The sequence below is a fragment of the Macadamia integrifolia genome, chromosome 10, assembly GCF_013358625.1.
Source record: "Macadamia integrifolia cultivar HAES 741 chromosome 10, SCU_Mint_v3, whole genome shotgun sequence".
NCBI classification, from domain to species: Eukaryota; Viridiplantae; Streptophyta; class Magnoliopsida; order Proteales; family Proteaceae; genus Macadamia; species Macadamia integrifolia.
In genome coordinates, this window is record NC_056566.1 from 673,217 (window position 1) to 697,177 (window position 23,961).

The 23,961-nt window shown below is 36.2% G+C and overlaps 1 protein-coding gene across 1 annotated transcript; it reads left to right on the forward strand.

The window, feature by feature from the left end:
• The first annotated feature begins 15,157 nt into the window (after window positions 1-15,157).
• Window positions 15,158-18,534, forward strand: LOC122090996 (caffeic acid 3-O-methyltransferase-like). The gene is made up of 4 exons (XM_042660789.1): window positions 15,158-15,695; window positions 16,320-16,630; window positions 16,744-16,811; window positions 17,948-18,534. Exons 1-4 carry the CDS (start codon window positions 15,277-15,279, stop codon window positions 18,242-18,244), a joined length of 1,095 nt encoding a protein of 364 aa, XP_042516723.1. The 5' UTR covers window positions 15,158-15,276; the 3' UTR covers window positions 18,245-18,534.
• Window positions 18,535-23,961: the final 5,427 nt, after the last annotated feature.

Genomic DNA, 23,961 nt, shown 5'->3' on the forward strand with positions numbered 1-23,961 from the left:
GGTGGTGGGTCCAATTGATATTTCGCCTTAATTCAGGGGAGGGGAGTGATGTTTACCCTATAATATATTATAATGTTATACGCACAAATCACTCACATTTATAATTTAAAAACCCTATACGTAACATATTATACAGTATAAACTTATCACCCTGAGGATGGGTTAGGGTTGATTTTTCGAGACCTTGGTAGGGTTGGGCCAGGCTCTGGCCCTCAAACAGTTCAATGGAAGTTTTTTCAATTCCCATATCCATCTATCATGGCATTCCATGCAATATGAATACCGCTTCCATTCATAGATTATGCCAATTTGTTCTAATTTGAAATGGTATCAGAGGTTGCAATGGCACGGCACCTTCGTTAATGCAATTAAGTTGAGCACCTGAGTCAACAATTGCAACGATAGAGAGTTTGAAGCATTAACAACAAGAGTGATATGAATATACCAATTTGGGTTTGAAATACTAAGGACGAATTCAGGAGAAGGGGTGTCATTAGCAAAAGGATTTTCAAAAGGTTCATTTGGAATTGGTTCTTTGGTTGAAGAGTTTTTGTGGAGGTGTTTTTCGAAATAGGGTTGATAATTGTTCTTTGATAGTTTTAATTTCATGTTGCAGAGTAGCAGTAGTAGTTTCAAGAGTTTTGATTTGAGTGGAATGGTCAAGGGTTGAGATTTGGGTTTTATCAAATTTGTGAAGTATACTTTGTAAATTATAAGGTTGAACAGTGGTTTGATTTTTAATATTTTGTTTGAGGTGTTCAAGACATGCTTTTTTGTGTTCGGGATCTGTTAAATTATCAATATATTCAAAAATGTTTGATTGGAGAGATGTTCACAACATACTAATGGATTTAGGAACACAATCTTCACAACTTAAACCAATAATGCAAGAACCACACAGCACAGGCTTGGAATTTGTCATTATCAGTTGAGATGGAGATAGAATGCTCGGAAGTTTGAATTTGGTTTAATTTGTAGTTTTTCTCATCAGAGGAGGAAGTGTCTTGCAAAAGGGCTAAAATTTGGGATTTGTTTTCTTCAAAGATCTGTAAGGAATCATTTTTGTAACTCGATAATATTTGACAATATGGTCAGGTTTGCCACATCGAAAACATTCTTGGGGATTTTGGTCTAGTTTAGAGTTCCGTTGATTTTTAGGTGTCCTGAAAGGCTTCTTGTATTTGTTATATTTTGGTTTTGATGAGGGTTTTTGATAAAACTCAGGTGTTGTAAAAGGTTTGTGGGAAACATAATTATTTGATTTACAATATTTGTGAGAAGATTTGTGTTTATGTTTATGTTTTGTTGGTGGCCTAAGAGGAGTAAATCCAAATTGCTCACAAAAACCTCCTAATTCTTTTTTATAAAATTTGTTTTCCTTGTTAATTTATTTATTTAACCTGATATCAATGTATAGGGCTAAGCCTTCTTTATGAATCAGGCTAATAAGTTGGTTATAAGTCATTTGGTCGTAGGGAGTAATCTCATCATTTTCTTTGCGAAGACGTTGTTTGATTTTTTTAGAAAATAAGGTTGGGAGACCTATAAGAAACTTTTCTTTCCAATAGGGAATGTTGGCATTAGGTCTGATTAAGACTTTGGTTAAGAAGGTGTCTTTGTACCATTTGAAGTCGTGTAATTTCTTACACCTAAGGTTTGAAAATTGTTCGGCTGTTCGATCTTTGAGACGAGAAGGGTTACCTAAAAAGTAATTTGCAATGCTGAAAATAAGAGTATTAACAACATCTTCTATAGGTTGTCCTTCGGTGTCAAGAATGGGAGTACCATCAGGGGTTATTTGGACGGCCATTAATATTTCAGTTTTTTGGTTGTTGGTCAGGACATAATCCCACCAACCTTTGAATTGGTTGGTAAACCCAGAAATAAGCAAGGTTGTAACAGCACTGTCGGCCGTATTTTTAATACGGTGTGCGCTACTAACCATGGTCATTTCTTGTAATTTGTTCATGAGATTATGTTCGGACAAACCATCTATGTTCCATTCATAGATGATACCGCTCTGATACCATAATTTCATCATGGTATCAGAGCGGCAGTAGTGACATGCTGTTGCAACATCTGATATCATCATTTTGGAGTTTCTGTTTGAGAATTCTTCCATGTCCGATATCTGAGGCGTTGGTTTCAACTATTTTGAAAACCTCAGGGTTAGGGATAAATAGGCAAGGAATTTCTTTGATCGATTTTTTGATTGTTTGGACGTCAGTTGTTTGGGCCGAAGACCAAGGTGTCGGGTTCTTTTTGAGCCGAAGATACAAAGGTTCGGAAATCTTACTAATTTGAGGGAGAAAATCATGAACTTAATTTAAACTTCCTAGAAACCTTTGTAACTAGGTTTTGTCTAAAATTTGGTCGAAAAATTTGTCACCAAATGCTAAAGCCTGATCGATAGGGGTTAAGGTACCTTTTTCGATCAGATGTCCAAGAAAGCGGACCTTGGTGAGAAAAAATTTCATTTTTCTTTTTGAGAGGACAAGGCCATTGGATTTAATAATTTGATAGAAAGTTCTTAAGTGTTTGAAATGTTGTTCCACTGAATTACAGAAAACTAAAACGTCATCAATGTAGACAATTGTAAATTGTCCAAAGGAATTAAAGATGTCGTTCATAATTTTCTGAAATCCACTAGGAGCATTTTTTAGGCCGAATGGCATGACATTTCATTCATAGAGGCTGAAGGGCGTTGTAAAGGTAGTTTTATAACGATCTTTTTCATTTGAGATGGTTCGGCAGAGCTTCGACTTTGAAGAATTTGAGAGGGGCGACTCTCTTGGAAGAAGGCTTCTCACTCTCTAATTCTAAGTTTTTGAGAGAATAACCAAGTGGTTTCGGAAGAGGAGGAGTGTCTCTTTTATAGAGAAATGGCACATTTACATTTCAATTGGGTTTGCGACGCATTTGAATTTCATTTGTCAATATTCTAAATTACATTTGAAACAGTATCGAATTTACATTTCATTTGGTACTGTGCAATTGAATTTGGTGCACTATTTGAGGGCACTGTTGGCACCGAAAGTTGAGGTTGATTCCGTCTTTTGGTTTGGAATCTTTAATGTTGGCCGTTGAAATAGAATCTTTAATTTTTTCTTTGATTTGGAATCTTCAATAATTTTGGCACAAACGTGGTCTTACACTCTTCTATCACTCATCCCAAAAATCCAAAGGCTTATACTCCATCAAAAACTAAAAATAAAACAATTACACGAAAGAAAAGAGGTCTGCAAAACTATATATATATATATATATCCAAGAGAGCATTGGTCACAAATACATTTCTGTCCAAGTAAATATCTAATGGGAAGTCCATGGATCTACTTTGCCTGGCGTAAGAGTGATAAATCTGCAAGAGTAGGAATTATCTGGTTTTATATTCTCCTGTTGCATCTCACAAAAAAGCAGGTCAAAGCCTCATTTACACATTCATCATTTTGTGAGTTACAATGAATTGACTTGTCAATCATAAAATACTCAATACCTGCGCTTGAAGGTAAAATTATGACAATTGAAATGGAATCAGGATGTTGCCCGTCCTCTTGCATCTGCACAAACAATTCCAATGCTCTCCATGCTACCCATTTTGAGAATTCATGGCAATAATCTCATTCCAAGTGTTATAGCAAAAACTAATAAGTATATAAAAAATAAATAAATAAACAGAGATTCGCACAATACAGAGATTTAACAAGGTTCACACATCGATGGATGTATTACGTCATCAGGCAAAGAAGAAAATGTTTCACTATGTATAAGAGAGATTACACCTAAACAACAGTAAAAAAAAACTCGCTCTGAAACCCTAATTCGAAAAAACCCTCCAAATTACAATTGCTTGCTTAACAAGATGATAGTACATTATATACTCCTCTACGTCGCGGGTTAATCCATAGAATCGCAGTTGATTAGGTCGAACCATGCCCCTCTGCTTCCATCACAAATCTCGAAAAAAATTTCATTCGAATAGCCTTTAAAATATATTGAAACGGATCACTTTTCAAAATGGATCAAGAATTCAAGACAAACTTAACACCTAACAACCAAATTCCTCTGACACATTCTATCAAACATCTTCTCTGGATGATCAAGTTGAGCACTCTTTTCACAAACACATTGACAACTGTCGTCATTGCATAGACATTAGACCCAAACCCATTACAGAACAACTAAACATGAGTCACCTTTCCCCTCTTAAGGTATGAATTGGACCAAAAAGTCTTCAACAGATAAGGAAATTTGTAAACAACTTGTGAACAGACTGACTAGCTAAGTCTAGAACAAGTGATCATTGTAGAGACAATTCTTTATTTAATTGGTGATACATGAAATCAAGATTGGTAGACCTGAAATCAGTTTGGTTATCAGGTTTTGTTCCAATTCCTTTGCATATATGGCTAGAACGAAATTCAAGAAGGTTTGACGGTAACTTCAAACACTCCAAAGGCAGTAAAGGATTCCATCTTATATGATATAAGGATGCTAGTACTTTCATGAAATGCAATGTGAGATCAGTTGATGATCCCTTTTAATTATTTCTAACTTCTTTGGCGTTTCTCCAACTGATCCCCTTAAATTGCAAATCAGAGAAATGAAATGGTACAAGTCTAAAATAGGGTGGATTAACCCCAAGGCTACCTCAATTGGAAAGGAGTCAAACGATTAACACCTCAAACTTAAGAGGTCATGGGAGAGATTGGATCCCCTGAACATGTGAGAATCCCACACCATCAATCCCACTTTTTGACATTTATAGGGTGAAGAGGGCATATAAGATTGCAAAAGGGACAGGTACCCAAAACCTAACCTACGCCCAACCCAACCTTGTCGGGCTCATGTCTAGGCCCAACCTTGCCGGACACATGCCAGTCCAATCCAGTACTAATTAACACTAATGGGCCGAGTTGATCCTAATTGGCCCTGATTTTTTCCAGGGCTAGCCCATTGACCATGTTTTTTTTTTTTCATTTGTGTCCTATGCATTTAAAAAAAAAAATTAAAATGATCAATACATAATTAAATTGTTGAAGTTCAACAGTATAATAGATGTTTAGGACACCTAACCATAAGAATCAATAACCCATATTTCATTATTCTAAATAAAAAGATAAGATGATAGCCCTAAATTATATTATATAAATCAGGGTTAAAATTAGGACCAGGCTGGGCCTAGGCCTCAATCCAAGCCCGGCCTAACCTTGACCCAGAGTCAGTGTTTTCATCTCTAATCTGCCCTGTGGGTAAAAAATCTTAGCCCAAGCCTTGTTCGGGCTCAGGATGAGCTAAGGCGGTTTCAGTCTGTCAGGGCCGAATTTCTCCTCCACTGACCATTTCCATAGGTAAAACTAGATTTTTCATGATCTGTAGTTCCTATGTTTACTTCGTTCATTTCTTCCGGTCATTTTTTAAAATATTCAGTTAATACTTGTCAAATATGAAATGTGAAAACGTTCTGTGAACTGACTATACATGGAGGGTACATTAGCACCTCTTTTATTTATGTTCTCGATTCTCTTCACATGAAGTGACATCCCTACCCTCTTATATGTATGAAGACGTTTCGTCGTGTTACGTGTTAGTTTTTTCAGTTAATTTGAGTATTTTATTATTAAGTTAATGGAAGTTATTAGTCAATGGAAAGATGTGGGATATATCATGGAGAGTGGATGACTTGGGTGTGTAGTTATGATAAGTAGTGGATTATTACCAAAAAATATATGATAAGTAGTGGATTGTAATAGGTGTTATAGGTGTTAAATGTAAGAATATTCTCTATTATTGTCCCATATACCAATTAGGTAATTGAACAATACTAATCTCATAGAATTAGATTTTAAATAGGAAACCCACTCCTCGTCTAATTAGGAAAAAGAGTCATACCCTATTTGGCACATCTTGATGGGAGGGTGCATAAACTTTATTTAATAGGACTCTAGCTTCTCCTCCTACCCTAACGTCAATCTTATTATTGATTTCATCACCAAGAGAGCATTAAGGGGAGCTAGTGGGAGAAACCTAGAGGATCCATTGTACTCGTGATTGGGATTGCAAGAATAAAGATATAGGAAGAATATAATGATGGTAAATTCTTCACAGTCGATGGTGAACGGTATATGTCGACCCTTATAGTTTAATTTTATGATTCAATGATTGCATGGAAAGATCCTATCTATTGTTATTAATAGGAATAACATCATTCAAGTGGTATCAGAGCTATACGATTACGCCAATGCGTTCTTGAATCACATGGAAAGTACTGTTTATGAATAGTATTTGGTACTGTTCATGAACAGTACCCATATTATGTTAAAGTAAATGAGTGGGACACCGTTCAACAGTGTTTGGTACTGTTCATGGCACTGTTCCCATTACTGTGCATGCCATTATTCATGAACAGTGCCAATTACTGTTTACGGCACTGTTCATGAACAGTACACAGTAATGTTGCATGAACAAAATCGAGTATTGCTGTTTACGGTACTATTCATGAACAGTACTCGACCCATGTTATGTTAGTATGATCCGATTGATCGGATCGACTTAAATAGGATGAATTGTATTAGCTTTGATATTAATCCATATGATTCATGACCAATATCATATGGACAATTGCAAAATCTCCTTTATGTTATTTGCACGAGATTCATAAGTATTGAAAAGATTTAAACTCTCATTGTAAATTAGGGTTTATTTGTTATACTTTACCCAAGGATTTACTTTGTATAATATAATTTAGGGTTTTGGGTTTATGGCACCCTACCTAAAAAAAAATCTATATTTGGGGTTTAATAAACTAAACTCATAATAAAAGCCCATATTATGGGATTTAATTAAATAAACCCATTATGTAAGTCCATCTTTTCCTTATTTAAACCCATTAAAGGCATTTTGATTAAATGAAACCATAAGCCTATTATGAAATAAACTCATCTCTATTTTTTACTTAAGCTCATTAAAGGACTATTATATAAATAGAAAGAAAAATAAGAAATCAGAAACACTTTTCTCATTGTTTCTATTCTTGGTTATTTATTTCTATTTTTGAATATGTTTCTCTTTATGTCTTATTTCCGATTCTATTCATAATAAAGATGGTTTCTTTGTACTCTCTACTTAAGTTTGTACATATTTCATGGATTGTACATCTATATCTACTTATGCTCTATATTATCAACTGAATTTCTATGATTTTTAGAATACTTTTATGGTAGAATAAGATAGAAATAGATATTGTCTGTGTCTTTATGCATTATTTTAGAACACCTATGATGTTTGGATGATAATTTATGTTAAATTTAAATTAAAAGTGTATAATTCTCAAATTTAAATACGTTTAGGGCATCAATGATTATGTGATTAAGTTGAATGAGAATATCCATAGGCACACATTTTTCTTAATCACAATAATTATATATGTTGGCTTTAAACATAATCGTATCACACATTCAATTTAAATTTCAAACTTTAGGGTCTTATGAAGATCGTTATGTAATGGTCAAGATAGAATGAGAATATCCGCAGGTACACATTCTTGATTGACTGCGTTGATCTATATATGATAGTTTAACAGTTAAATGGGATGAAAATATCCACATGTATACATCTTATTTGATCATTTTGATGACTTAAATATTTTACTTTAATGACGTCTTTCATCTAATGTAAAGTGAACCATTAGCATGTTACCATCTCGACCCCACAGGATAGATTGTAATGATGTAATAGGTTACTTTTCTAGAATGTTAATATTCTATTACTGAAACTCAAAGTATAATAATTGATATGCATGTATTATTTACTCTTATTCATAGGTTCAACACCTATCCCTATTTCGAATAACGTGCTACTTATAAATGGATCAAACTTTAATGATTGACATGAAGAACTTATTTATTACCTTGCTGCCATGGATCATGATAATGCATTGCATAATAAGAAACCTACTGCTCTCACTGATGAGAGTACTGATAATGAGGTTACTTTACATGATTGGTGGGAGCATTCCAACCGTCTTTGCCTTTTATATATCGAGAAGACGATTAGAATGACTATTAAAAGCTCCATACCAACTTCTGAAAATACAAAGGAATACCTAATCAATGTAGAGAACTGTTTTGCTATTGCTGATAAATCTTTAGCTGGGACTTTGATGACCAAACTAGTAACAATGAAGTATACTGGTACTAATGGGATAGGGGACCATATCTCTGAAATGGAAAGTATCTGTACAGAACTAAAACCCCTCGAATTGATAATGAATGAAGGTTGCTTTGTCCAAATCATTCTGACTTCACTTCCTCCTGGTTTTGGAGCATTCAAGATCCACTACAATAAAAATAAAGATAAGTGGACTCTGAATGAACTTCAGAGTATGTGCGTCCAAGAGGAAAGAGATTGAATGACGAGGGAGGCCAGGTGGTCAATTTTGTATCCAGCCAGAATAAAAGGAAGAGAAAAAATTTTAAAAAGAACAATGCATCAAAGAAAGGCTTCAGTCCAAAGTCTGATGATAATGAAAAGAAAACTGACAAGTTGAAATGTTTCTTCTGTAAGAATGTAAGACACCTTCAGAAAGACTGTCAAAAACGCAAGACTTAGTTCGAAAAGAAGGGGCTTTCTTACAACTCGAAAACTAAATCAAAGTGAGAGCGCCGTCTACATGGAAAACCGACAAGAGTCTAAAGTTTGATCTATCGACACTTATAGACTCATTTTGGACACCAGATTCCAGTTGGACTTTATGGATACTCTTTATGTTCCTTCTATTTCTAGAAATTTAGTTTCATTATCGAGACTTAATTGTGAAGGTTTTAAGTTTTCTTTTGGTGATAAGATTGTAAACGTTTTTAAAGACATCAATCTAGTTTGCACTGGATATTTATGTGATAGTCTTTATAAACATAATTTGGATAATAATTTTTTAAAATTCATTCTTGCACTACATGTGAATGTTAGATCAAAGCGTAAATCTAACAAAGATGATTTCTCATCCCTATGGCATAGACTTTTAAGTCATATTTCTAGACCTAGAATGGAGAGGTTAGTGAAACATCAAATATTGTCAAATCTAGACTTCACTAACTTCACCACTTTTATAGATTGCATCAAAGGTAAGCAATCTAAGACAAATAAAGTTACTGCCAAAAGGACCAATTCACTTCTAGAATTGATACACACTGACATTTGTGGTCATTTTGATCCTTGTATAACTGGTGAAAAATATTTCATCACCTTCATTGATAATACTCACGATACTATTATGTCTACTTATTAAAAGAAAAAAATCCGATACTTTAAATGCTTTTGAAGTGTTCTGTGTTGATAGAGGGGATGCATATTATGGTAGATATACTAATGTAGGGCAAAGTGAAGGCCCATTTGCCCGATTCCTTAAGTTGAAGGGTATAACCCCCGAATACACAACTCCTGGTACACCTGAACAAAATGGGGTTACGAAAAGATGTAATCGTACCATCACAGATATGGTACGTAGCATGATGAACAACTTCTCATTGCCTGAATTCTCATGGAGCGAAGCATTAAAGACAACTATGTATATCTTGAACTGGTTTCTTAGTAAGTCAGTTCCTAAAACTCCTTACGAGTTATGGAATGGAAGGAAACCTAGTTTAGGGCATTTACATGTATGGGGTTGTCCTGCTGAAGCCAGATTGTACAATCCACATGAAAGAAATTTTATCCTAAAACCATAAGTTGTTACTTTATTGGTTATTGTCAGTGGTCAAAGGGTTACAGGTTTTATGCATCCACACACAGTACCAGAATTATGAAAACTCGAACTGCTAGATTCTTAGATGATGGTAACATTAGTGGGAGTGAGAAACCACATAATATGGCATTTGAAGAACATCAAATTTCCTTATCGACTTATGTACATCGTAATAATATTATTGTTCCGCGGGTGACTGTTCATAATGATCTAGTGGAACAACAAACTATAGAAGATGTACATATTCATCATGATGATTTTGTCCCACAGGTAACTATTGAAAATGACCTTATGGAACAACAAACTATTGAAGATGTATCACTACATGATATAGTTACCACTGATAATACTATGAATGTTTCTCAATCGAAAATTCAAGAAAGACCTCAGAGGGTTAGGAGGTATGCTATTCCTGATGAATATATAGTATATCTCCAAGATTCAGAGTTCGATATTAGAATCAAGAATGACCCATTAAAATTTTTACATGCCATAAACGATAATGACTCTCTTAAATGGGTAGATGTCATCAAAGATGAGATAAAGCACATGAGTGACAATGATATCTGAGATCTCGTTCAATTATCAACGGGCTTTAAGGCGATTGGTTGTAAATGGGTATTTAAAACTAAACACGACTCGAAAGGTAATACTGAGAGACATAAAGCTATACTAGTTGCAAAGGGATTCACTCAGAAAGAAAACATTGATTACCATGAAACCTTCTCTCTTGTCTCTAAGAAGGATTCTCTGAGAATCATATTGGCATTAGTAGCTGATCTAGAGCTTTACCAAATGGATGTGAAAACTACATTCTTGAAAGGGGATTTAGATGAGGAAGTCTACATGAACCAACCTGAGGGATTTAGTGATCAAGGAAAAGAAAATCTAGTGTGCAGACTTAAGAAATCCATATACGGACTTAAACAAGCTTCCAGACAGTGATATATTAAATTTAACCACATCATTGTTTTCTTTGGATTTGTTGAGAATGTCTTTGATAGGTGTATATATCTAAAACTTAGTAGGAGTAAATTTATATTTCTGATCTTATATGTGGATGATATTTTACTTACTAGTAATGATTTTGGTTTGTTGAGTGATACAAAGAATTTTCGTTCTAAGAACTTTCAAATGAAAGATATGGGTTTAACTTCTTTCGTTATCGGCATTGAGATTTTCATGATCGATCTTGTCGGATACTTAAGTTATCACAGAAAACCTATATTAACAAAGTTTTAGAAAGATATGGCATGATAAATTACAAATCAGGTGTTTCCCCCATTATCAAAGGAGATAAGTTCAGTCTAAATCAGTTCCCTAAGAATGATCTGGAAAGAGCACAAATGAAGGATATTCCCTATTCTTCCGTAATAGGGAGTCTTATGTATGCAATGACTTGTACTCGTCCAAACATCAGTTTTGCTGTTGGTATGTTAGGCAGATATGTGAGTAATCCTAGCATGGATCATTGGATTGTAGCAAAGAAGGTGATGAGGTATTTAAAGGAGATTAAGGAGTACATGCTTACTCACAGAGCATCTAATCAGTTAGAAGTAATCGGATATTCAGACTCTGATTATGTGGGATGTTTCGACAGTAGGAAATCTACATCATGATACATCTTTCTACTTACTGGTGGGGCGATTTCTTGGAAGTCCAAGAAACAGACTTATGTCTCTATTTCTACTATAGAAGCAGAGTTTGTGGTATGCTTTGAGACCACATCTATGGCAATTTGGTTACGGAATTTTATCTCAGGACTTCGGGTTGTCAACACCATTTCGAAGCCGTTGAGAATGTATTGTAACAATGTTGTTACCGTATATTACTCCAAGAATGAAAAGCATTCAAGTAGAGCAAAACATATTGGAGTAAAATACAATTTTGTGAATGAATCAATTCAGAAACAAGAAGTGTCTATTACACACATCAAGACAAGTCTGATGATTGCTGATCATATGACCAAGGTATTAGCGCCTAAACACTTTACAGATCTTGTAATGGACATGGGTTTATGTAAAGTTTGATATAATGGTCATATTATGTTAGACATTTTTACTTATTTATTTAAATGATTATGATATTTGTTGTTTCTGAATATTTCTCATTTTATTATTGTGTGTACATATTTTATTTAATATATGTGAGATATTATGTTGGACTATTTAGTTATAGATTTTTCTAGTCTATTCCCTACTTTTGCACCTGTTTGGATGAAGTTATTAGTGTTGCGACTATGGAAGGGAGTATGTCGTTGTATGATGTATAACCGTCATGATCCACATTAGTAGTTTTGTTCAAATATGGTATTATGATTGTGATGACATAAAGTTGATGGGTTTACTTTCAAATACTGCAATATGATGTTAGAATCCAAATTATGTTTGAGATGATTATTATGTGGTCACATGGTTCAAGTGGGAGATTGTAAGAATATTCTCTAGAATATTCTCTATTATTATCCCATATACCAATTAGGTAATTGATCGATACTAATCTCATAGAATTGGATTCCAAATAGAAAACCCACTCCTCGTCTAATTAGGGAAAAGAGTCCTACCCTATTTGGCACACCTTGATGAGAGAATGCATAGACTTTATTTAATAGGACTCTAGGTCCTCCTCCTATTCTAACGTCAATCTCATTATTGGTTCCATCACCAAGAGAGCATTAAGGGGAGTTAGTGGGAGAAACCTAGAGGATCTATTGTATTCGTGATTGGGATTGCAAGAATAAAGATACGAGAAAAATATAATGGTGGTAAACTCTTCACAGTCGATGGTGAACAGTATGCGTTCACCCTTATAGTTTAATTTTGTGATTCAATGATTGTATGGCAATATCCTATCTATTGTTATTAGTAGGAATAACATCCTTTATTAAAGTGTTGGAGAAGTTAGAAGATATGTTATTAGTGAAGTAATAGAAGATAAGGAGAAGATAATTACCTAAATTTTCTCTTACAGAGAAGGACGTCCAGCTCCGTCTGTTAAGCCAAAAGGTTGGCTAATTAGCCAAAACCCCATTTATCTCTTTTGTTTTCTCTCTTTCTCCTATTTTCTCTCATTCTCTGCCATGTTCCTGTCACATCGCTCCTCACTGGTGTGCATCCCTATACTGCTTGCTCGAAGAACTCTCTCCCATATGAAATTTATCAAAGGTTTAATTTATATTCGCTAAATAAGACACAATATGGGAACATATAGACAATCTGATGGTTCTTGTTTTTCATGTATTTCATTGTAAAATGATTTCATAAGGCCTTAATTTATCAACCACTAAGCTACAAGGAAAACCAGAATTCTACATAATACATATATTGCCTCCTAGACAATCAAGGAGAGTAATGCGGCCAAAAAGAGTGGGGACATTGATAGCAAGCTGGACAATGGATACCAGTAACAGATCCCGTATCATTGTAGATGACTCAAAACAGAGGCTGGTAGGGGTGTCAAAAGGTGGTTAGCACCAGTATATATGCCTGATCTGAACTAAAAGGTTGAATCCAGAAACTAATCTGATCGATTATTAAACGTGTTGAGTTTGAGTACTGATCGATTAATAATCTGACATTCTTAATGCAAGGTAGCAAGGTAGTGGTAATGGCCCAATGAGACACCTGACTGAGTACTGTAATCTACCAATAACCAATCACTTATAGCCCAATATATATATATATATACATAACCAATCACTTAGAGAGAGAGAGAGAGAGAGTATATAAGTAGCATGAATTGAGTGATTTGGGATGCTGGCCACTCCTCTATTTATGAGGGAAGAACTTTTTCAGATATAATACTTATTTGAAAGGTTGTATCTATCTGATTTGGGTGGCTGGGATTAAATCCCAATAGAAGATTCTAAATCCTTGATTATAATTGCATCTCTTAGTATAGGTACCTTCTAATATAAGTACAACCATACATATAGACATGTCTTGATATATATAGAGAAATATTTTTATACCCTTGGAAGTAACATAGAAATGCCTCTCCACATATTAAGGATATAATTCATACTTTGTACATATAAAGTGGTGTGATTCATATAAGAGTAATTTCTTGGTTGTACTTTTTTTGGTAGATTTTTTTTTTTTTTTCATATAAAAGGATATGTGTCCATCAGTACAGTCATGCCCTCTTCTTTATTTTAAATATTTAGGCCATTCAAAATGAAAAACACTCGGACAATCGCACCTACTTCGATCGCTGTCTCACTACATCATGAAACAACACGGAACTGGTGATGGAAATCAAGCAAAATAAAAAACTAGATATTTTCAATCTTTCTCTAATTTTAAAGGAAAAAGCACGACGCATGTGTCAACATCTTTTCTCCCTTTCAGAGAAGATTTCCTTGCTCTTCTTCTGTCCAATGCTGTGATTGATGCAAGTTTCTAACTTATGAGAAACATACCCAACCATCTCGCAATTTTTGGATCATTTTAAAACCTAGATTATTAAGGAAGCCAAAGCCCACGTACACGCCAGACCATAAGGCCATTAATCGACAGCAACGGTGGGCCCAGCCGGGTTCTCTCTCTCTCTCTCTCTCTCTCTGTCTCTCTCTGTTAAGTAAATGGTAGGTGTCTCTGTGTTAAGTAAATGGTAGGGTGTACTCCATGTTAAGAATCACATGACACGCAAATATATAAACTCTCTCTATTTGTTAAGGGTTGGGTGTACTCAATTGTAAAGTTGACTTTGGGTCAGTTGGGATTCCCTAGTCCTTATGCTGTTGGGATGTTTCGCTTTGTGTTGATGAGAAGTGTGGAACTAGTAGATCGATAGGGTTGTCATCCGGTCTGCTCGGTTGGCCTAATCGGTCTACATCATTTTAAGGCTTCATTTGGAAATGTAAATAACTGACCTCGTATGTCAAAAGTTATTGATTCATAATCGAGCTATAGTCAAGCCTTAAATGGATTAATTATTCTTTTTTGACTATAAATGGTCCCTAAAATGAGCCATCAACATCTTTATACAAGCTATAAACGGTGGTTATTAGTCAATCGATCTAGTCAGGCAACTGTTGGGCCATTACCTTACATTGGGAATTATGGTACAAAAAATCAGATTGGGATTGATAAAATTGTTAGGATCGGATTGATATTGGATCAATATCGATCGAGACTGATCCCAATCCAAGAATCAAGATTAGAAATCTTATAGGGAGTATCGATTATTAATCTTTTTTTTTGATAAAAAACCCGATTATTAATCGATTAGTTCTTGAGTTTGACATATTTAAGTAATCAATCAGGCCGATCTGGGGCTTCAACCGGTCGATTCAGGTCAGACCAAACTGTTTGGGCCAACTTTTGAAGAAGACAATGAATTAAGCTCTTGATTCTTTTCAGCTCTTGGTGGGCAGTTACAGTGCTGTGTGTTCTCTATATATACATATATTTGCCTCTCCCAGACCCTGCAGTGGTGGGAGCTTTGTGCATTAGATTGTTCTTTTTATATATATCAATTGTGTAGTCCAAGCCATACCATCTAGTTGAAAATATTTCTGACCGATCAGAAATATGTCTTCAATACAAAAATCAATAGATGCAATCGATGAAGAAGAAGAAGAATGTTGCTTATTTGCAGTACAACTAGCGACGGGATCATTGGTTCATATGGTCTTCAAAGCTGCCATAGAGCTAAACCTGATAGATATCATGGAAAGAGCTGGTCCAGGGAAGCAACTTTCTCCTCTAGAGATTGCAGCTTTGCTCCCTATAAAGAATAATCCAGATGCCCCTGATATGCTTGATCGTATCTTACGTCTCTTGGCTAGCTATTCCATATTCACTTCCTCTCAGGTCACCAATGATGATGGTAGAGTTCAAAGGCTTTATGGTTTAGGTCCTGTCTGCAAATTTTTTGTTTCAAATGAAGATGGAGCTTCAATGTCTCCTATGCTTTTCTTGGTGCAAGACAAGGTCTTCAAGGAGAGCTGGTTAGTATTCAATTATAAATACAACTGATTTTTTTTTTTTTTTTTACTTGTTATCTTTTACTAATCATCCATTACTTCAATTTAGTGTTTTTATTTATCTTGTGTAAATGGTAGTCCCACAATGATTCTGAGTGGGAAAATCCCTTTCTCTGTATACCTGTGAAGACCTCCTCTTTAGATCGGTTATTTGAAAAGGAAATTTATCATAAAGTTTTCAACACAAAAGTTCAAACAAGTAGGTGGAGGGATTTCCAAGTCAAGTGTATAAAAGGGTTGTAGACTCATTAGTAGCTGATGTCGAACTAAACTCCCAACTACGGTGTTTTAAATCTCGGGAATCAGAGGGTTTTACCCCTATTTTCCTTTTTTTTTTATAATCATTTAACCCTTGATCTGTTACCGTTGCCCAATCCAGGATTTGTCAGGTAAAAAACTTTCCCACACATGTGGCAGTATGTACTATGGACACATGGATATAGTGAAAACCTGTTTTGATACCATGTAAAGTTTTCAACCCAAAAGTTCAAATTAGTAGGTGGAGGGACTTCCAAGTGTATAAGAGAGGCTGTAGACTCATTAGTGACCAGTGTGGAACTTAACTCCTAACATCTTTGAGACATGTAGGTACCACTTGAAAGATGCAGTTCTTGAAGGAGGAGTTCCATTTAACAAGGCCCATGGAATGCAAATGTATGACTACTTTGGCATTAACCCAAGGTTCAGCAAAGTTTTCAATGAAGCAATGTATGTCCCCTCCATCACACTCATGAAGCTAATACTTGAGGTTTATGAGGGATTTGAGGGTGTGAATGTGGTGGTTGATGTGGGTGGTGGAGTAGGGAAGAATCTTGACTTGATCACTTACAAGTACCCTACCATTAAGGGCATTAACTTTGATTTGCCACATGTGATAGCTGATGCACCACCTTATCCTGGTAATTTATCTCTCTCTCTCTCTATATATATATATATATATATATATATCTTTTGATTTGAGTTTTGTTGATGGTGAAGATAAAAGGATAATTTCTCACAATTTTGTTTCCAGGCCGGGTGGACCATGTTGCAGGTGATATGTTCTTGAGTGTTCCAAAAGGAGACATTATCTTTATGAAGGTGAGCACCTGAGAGCCACTGTGCAAATATGTATCATGGGTCCTTGAGTGATTTCTTCATGACTCATACATATTTTTAATTAGGAAGAAAGAAGGATATCCGCTGGAGGAGGTACAAGCTTAGACACAGTGGGTGCAGAAAAAGATACTCTTATGCACCCTCTCATTGACCCATGTAGTGGTGTGTACCTGTGCTAATAGGGTAGCATTAATGTTCTTATTCATGACTTCCTTCAAATGTCAAAGGTGTTAGACGTAAACCAAAATCATTTATCAAAATCAAACCAACCCTTTTAAATACGAGCCATCAAACAGTTTAATAAACGGTTGAAGTTGAAAATGTGCAACCATTTAATAAACTGACGCTTCAGTTTTCAACTATTTAGCCGTTGGGTTTAAACTGTTAAACTGTTGAACCGAACCTTTTGAGCACCGTTCCCTAACGTGCACGTTGTAGTTTTTCAGCTTGAACACCCTTGACTAATGTGTTTACAAAACATTAAACTGATTGTATTTAACCCGACCAAGACCATTTACACCAAGCCTCCGCATTTTGGTAAGTGTACTTAGAATTTAGAACCGATACACAAAATATGCAATTAGGAAAGTGGTTTAAAATCAAAAATCGTTTAAGGACCATTTAAACTGAGACCGAAACTGTTTACATATGGGGAAATAAAAAAATGTGTAATAACTGGTTTCAATTTCACCAAGGTTGCGCTTGGTAGTCATTCAGAAAAAACGTTTCTGGTCTATGAGAACAAAAGAATGGAATAAAGTGTTGGGTGTCGACTTGGTTAAAAAAAAAAAAAAACTAGAAATGCAAAATGATGGAATGACGAAACCTTATTCCGTCATTTCGGTTTCGTTCCAAATACAAAAAAAAGTGAACAACTTGGGAAATCGTTCCTGAAACAGGTTCATCAAACACCATTTTTTTGTTTTAAAATGGTATTTTGACACAGAAATTGAAAATTCTATTTTTCATACGAAATGCCGTTTCTAGAACTGAATGACTACCAAACGCAGCCTCACTAGATATGTTTAATAAACGGTTTGATTTTGATTTGTCTACTACACTTTGAACATAGCCAAACCAAACTAATGTGTTGTTATGTTTCTGAAAACTACTTGTAGACCATACTTCATAACTGGAGTGATGAGCATTGCTTGACTATATTGAAGAACTGCTATGAAGCTTTACCAGAAAATGGGAAGGTGGTTATTTTCGAGACAATTCTTCCAGAGATACCTGAGACTGATTTGATGGCCAAATATACATTTATATTGGATGTGGTTATGATGACTCAACATAATGGAGGAAAGGAGAGGACTGAAAAGGAATACAGGACCTTGGCAAATGGTGCTGGATTTAGTGGAGCTAAACTCATCTTTCGTCTTCTTACCTCCTCTATCATGGAATTCTATAAATAGAACCTATGTAATATCACCTTGTGCACTCAAAGTTTGCTTGCTCTACGTGCATGGGTTTACTGTGTTTTTCATTATTTGGTAAAATGCATGAGTTCCAACTTGCCAAGCTATGTTAGACAATACAATAAGGCTATGTTAGTCTTTTTTTTCTTTTTCTTCATTAATACTACGTATGGTATGTCTTAGAAGAGGCAAATGTACTTGAATCCATTAAACACATAAAATGAAAATTGTATGTTCATGGAACATGGTCATTTTAATAAATGAAAAAATGGGTGAATTTATTTCCATATATGGGTTTTTTTTCATGAAAAATAAAATATCAAAAAGAGAGAGAGAGAGAGAGAGAGGAGAAAAGAGCAGGATTAAGATCATCAATCAGCTTAACATTAACCTTAGCAGTTCTAGCTTTCAAAACTAGAGGATGAGCAAATAATATGTGATCTAATTACTTTGTGTATCTAATGTAACATGCTTAAATTTTATCATTTAACGAACAAGACCCGTAGTTAATTTATTAATATTCTTGCCGAAGATGCTAGCGTGTTAAAAGTTCAAAATTTATTGGGCGGTCCATTGATATCCATCTTGTCCCCCTAACAATTAAGCAATAACTTATATCCTCTAAACCACTCCCCACCCACCCATCCCCACTGCCAAATTTTTTTTTTCTCCTTGATATAGTCGAACCATTTGCAAAGCAAAATGGATTTTTATGGCAGACATCATTATTTATTACATTTTCATCTTAATAAAAAGGAAAACTGATCGAACAAGTATTACGACATGGAAACAACAATCTACTAAAGATATTTATTTCAGATGAGCTGGAAATTCGTTGCTCCTTATCTGTGAGGTACCTTGGAGTGGAGTTCTTCAAAGGAAGAGTTTCTAGGGACAAACTGTTACCTCTAATGGATAAGGTAAAGTCCCGTTTGTAGGGTGGCATAGCAAACTCCTCTCTATGGCTAGTAGAGTGGAGCTTGTGCGCTCTGTTATCGTAGATATGTCCATCTATAACTTTGCAGTTTACTGGTGGCCAGAGTTGGTTATCAAATTAGTGGAGTACTAGATGAGAAATTTTATTTGGTATGGGGAAATCGATACGGTGAAGAAAATAACAGTTAAATGGGATACCATTTACAAGCCTAAGTCTGAGGGTGGCCTAGGAATTCGTCGCCTAAGAGAGGATAATAAAGCATGCCTAAGTAAGCTGGTTTGACAAGAGAAACATGAAGACTCTAATGAGTAATTCTTTCCGGGTAAGGTCTGTAAATCCATGCAGGTCTCTCAAAGGAATATATAAGCAATCATCCGTCTAGAAAGATGTTGAAAAATTATGAGACTTTGTTTCCTCTCATGTCAACTTCAGTGACAAATAGCCCCCCCCCCCCCTCCCCTCCCCCTCTCATTTTTCCTTCTTTCAAGGCTGCTCGACGAAACTGGCTGATTTCATAATAGATCATCAATTGGTATTTCCTTCAGGTTCAGTCCAATTTCGTGAAAAGAATATTATAGAGGAGGTGAAGGCTTTTCCAATCCGTTTGGGAAATGTGAAAGATGTGTGCAGTTGGGAGCTATCTTCTTTAGGAAATTTTTTCACTAAATCCACAGGGAGGGGCTGCAGAAATCTTCTACTAAAGAAGGCTGGTCAAGATTGATTTGGGGCTCTGACCTTCTTCCTCGTCAATCAGTTTTTGGCTGAAGGCTCATACATAATTAAATGGCTTGTGGCGACAAGTTAAATGCAAAAGGGGTGTGTCTTCCCTCCAGATGCTAGCTGTGTTTGAATTATGAAGATTCTTTGCACCATCTCTTCCTTGTATGCAATTTTGCACCATCTCTTCCTCGTATGCAATTTCTCCAGGTATCTATGGTCCTCTTTTGCTCATTACTTTGGTGTCTCTAGGAATGGAACTTTCAGAGATGATTGAGTTGCTCATGGAAAGTGGAAGTCTCACAAAGCGAGTATTCTTGGCCTTAAGGAGCGTGGTCTGCTGGGTTTGTTCTAATCCCTTATATCATTTGGCTAAAAAGAAATTCTCGCAGATTCAATGGTGGCTAGAAGTCCTCAACTTGTCTTTTCCTTTATGCTGAGCGATCTAAGGCTTCTCTCTCCCAATTTCAAAGGAAGAATTTCTTCAATGGTAGATTTGATAAGTTCCAAGAAGCTGGCCATCATTGTTCCTCGTCCAAGAGCAGAGAGTGTTGGAAGTGTTTTGGTGCCACCCTGAGTGGAGTTGGTTCAAACTAAACGGAGGCAACTGCTCTCTTGGAAATCCAGGAAAAGCGGGTGCTAAGGTGTCTTTAGGGGTGAGTTGACTAGAGCGATTTCATCATTCGGTCTCTACTTCGGCATCAATGCTAATTTTGAAGTTGATCATGCACTGATCCCAGGTTTGGAGATAGCTAGAGACCTTGGTCTCTCTCATCTATGGGTCAGATGTTATTCAGCATTTCAGCTACAGTAGTGACAATGGTTATGAAGGGTCTTGTTCCATGGATTTTTAAGCAACAATGGGTTACCTTCAACCATTTCTGTTGTCTGCAACGATTTTTTGGCTAAGACAGTTGCAAAGTTGGAATCTTTGGTGGTGCCCCAAAATTGGAAGTCTACACCATGAGAAATTAAGATTCAATGCTCAGGGAAGAGCAAGATTCAGATTCTGTTGGTTCTGGTCTTTCTCGTGCTGATGGCCATGCCGAAGGTGGGGGTAAAAAATAGATTTTTTGTCTCGTAATTTTTTGAGTTTTCTTGATCATTTTGTATATTCCTTTTGATTTTTCTTTGATACAAGCGACCTTTTAGTGAAAAAATACTAAAGATTGTGTATATTCATTGTTGGTGTATGATGTATTGTATTCCGTCGCAGTTTAATCCAGGGAGTATTGGTGCAGCACCTAGACAGGCAGGACGGCAATCCTGCTAGCCGATTAGCAGGCTGTCGGGGTTACAAGGGGTGCAGGAGGCCCCCTTGCATAGCAAGAGGTGTAGCGGGGTGCAGCCCCCTGCTCGAATTTTTTATTTGAGGGTAATTGTGTACTTTCCGGATTAGGGTTTTTTGGCTATATATTTGTAGCGAGTGTTTCTTTCTCTGTAATGCAAGCAATACTAAGAGGTGTGAGGACGAGCGTTGTAACCCTATTCTCCATTGATAGTGAAACAGGATCTCATCTCACCGGGGACGTAGGCAACCTTGCTGAACCTCGTAAAATCCATGTACATTGTTTGTTTTGTTTTTCCATTATCTTTTGCATCGTTTTAGAGTTGCGTTTCTACAAATTGGTATCAGAGCTCTAGGTTTCCGTTTTCTAGGGTTTACTATCACGATGGCAGGAAAAGGGATCGAATGTCAAGTATGATATCGAGAGGTTTAATGGGAAGAACAATTTCACCCTCTGGCGTCAAAGGATGAAGGATCTTCTGATACAGCAAGGTTTGGCGAAAACGTTGTTGGGGAAGTCGAAGAAACCTACAAAAATTACTGATAAAGACTGGGAAGAGATGGAGGAAAAGGCTGTAAGTGTTATTCGATTAAATCTTTCTGATGATGCCCTACAATATGTTGTGGGTATCTAATCTACACCGCAGTTATGGGCGAAACTTGAAAGCATCTACATAACGAAATCCTTAACGAATAAGTTGTTCGTGAAGAAGCAATTGTACTATCTACAGATGGAGGAAGGTACGGATCTATTAGAGCATCTTAACATGTTTAATCAGATCGTAAGTAAACTTACAAACCTGGAGGTTAAGATCGAGGATGAAGACAAGGCGTTACTATTGCTGTCGTCACTCCCAGAATCATATGATCACCTAGTAACGACTCTCTTGTACGGGAAGGAGACCCTTGAGATGGATGAAGTCGTAGCCGCCCTCATGTCCAATGATACAAGAAAGAAGGCCAGTAGTACGAAATCTCAAGGAGAAGGGTTTTTCAGAGATGACAAGGAGTAGGAAAGAGGGAGATCAAATCAGAAGGAATCTAGGAAGAGTCGATCGAAATCAAAAGGGGCAAAGACAAAGGTCTCTTGTTACTATTGCAAGAATGAAGGTCATCTGAAGAGAGAGTGCTTGAAGAGGAAGGCGGACTTAAAGAAGAAAGGTGTAGATAAGGCATCTGAGGAGGCTAGCGTGGCTGATAGTTCAGATGGAGATGATGGAGATGTACTCTCTATATCATTAGGTAAGAATCAACCTCTTGATTCTTGGATTTTAGATTCTGGATGTTCATATCACATGTGTCTACATAAGGATTGGTTTGATATATATCAACCATATAATGGTGGGTCTGTCCTAATGGGGAATGATGCCGTATGCAAGACCATTGGGATAGGCACTATCAAAATCAAGATATTTGATGGGATAGTAAGAACCTTAGCAGATGTGAGACATGCACTAGAATTAAGGAAAAACTTAATATCTTTGGGGGCACTTGACTCAAATGGCTGCAAGTACATAGCAGAAGGTGGAGTTCTCAAAGTTATTAAGGGTGTAATGGTTGTCATGAAGGGACAGCTAGCAGGAAACCTATACAGACTCATAGGGAGCACAGTTATAAGTGGAGCATCTGTGACTATAGATGCAGTATTTGATACAGATGATACCTATCTGTGGCATATGCGGTTAGGGAATATGGGAGAAAGAGGATTGATGGAGCTTTATAAAAGGAAAATGTTGAAGGGAGTAAAAACTTGTAAACATAACTTCTGCAAGTATTGTGTGTTTGGAAAACAGTGTAAGGTTAGTTTCAAAACTGCAAAACATAAGAGTAAATGGGTGTTTGATTATGTACACAGCGATGTATGGGGTCTTTCAACAACAAAATCTAAAGGTGGGGCAGAATACTTCGTGACCTTTGTTGATGATTACTCAAGGAAAGTCTGGATCTACTTCATGAAGCATAAAAGTGAGTTGTTCACTAAATTTAAGGGATGAAAGGCTAAGGTAGAAAGGAAGACAGGAAAGAAAATTAAATACTTGAGAACAGATAATGGAGGAGAGTACACATACAAGCCGTTTCTAGAATTGTGCAAAGTTGAAGAGATTACAAGTCACTTCACGATTCTAAAGACACCACAGTAAAATGGTGTAGCTGAAAGAATGAACATAACACTTCTAGAAAGAGCTCGGAGTATGAGGCTGAATGCAGGGTTGAGCAAGAGATTTTGGGCAGAAGCAGTGAACATGGCATGTTTCCTCATTAATAGGTCTCCATCAAAGGCGATTGATTGTAAAATTCCTGAAGAGGTATGGACAGGAAAACCAGTAGATTATTCTATTCTAAAAATATTTGGTTGTCCAGCCTATGTGCATATTGAGAGTGAGCAGCGTTCCAAGTTAGACTCAAAGTCTAAGCAGTGTATCTTTTTTGGTTTTAAGAAAGGTGTAAAGGGATTCAAGTTGTGGGATCCAAGTTCATAGAAAGTTATGGTTAGCAGAGACGTGTTTGATGAGTCTCATATAGTGAAGTCAAATTACAATTCACAAACAGTTGATGAAAAGAAAGAAGGTTCTACTGTGCAGGTGGAGTTAGGTGAGTTAGAAACAACAAGAGAGAATGAGTCATCAAGTGACTTACCAGGACAACAGGAAGTAGTAGAAGTTCCCTACACTGTGGCAAAGGGTAAAGGGAAGCGTACTCATAAAGCACCTATGAGATCCGGGTTTGAGGACATGGTTGCCTATGCCCTCACTATAGGTACAGATGATCCAT

Excerpts from the sequence above, each read along its gene's own strand:
- LOC122090996 (XM_042660789.1), top strand. The coding sequence starts at position 15,277 with ATGTCTTCAATACAAAAATCAATAGATGCAATCGATGAAGAAGAAGAA. Across the intron at positions 16,631-16,743 it reads TGATGCACCACCTTATCCTG|GCCGGGTGGACCATGTTGCA; the intron begins GTAATTTATCTC and ends TTTTGTTTCCAG. Across the intron at positions 16,812-17,947 it reads GAGACATTATCTTTATGAAG|ACCATACTTCATAACTGGAG; the intron begins GTGAGCACCTGA and ends AACTACTTGTAG.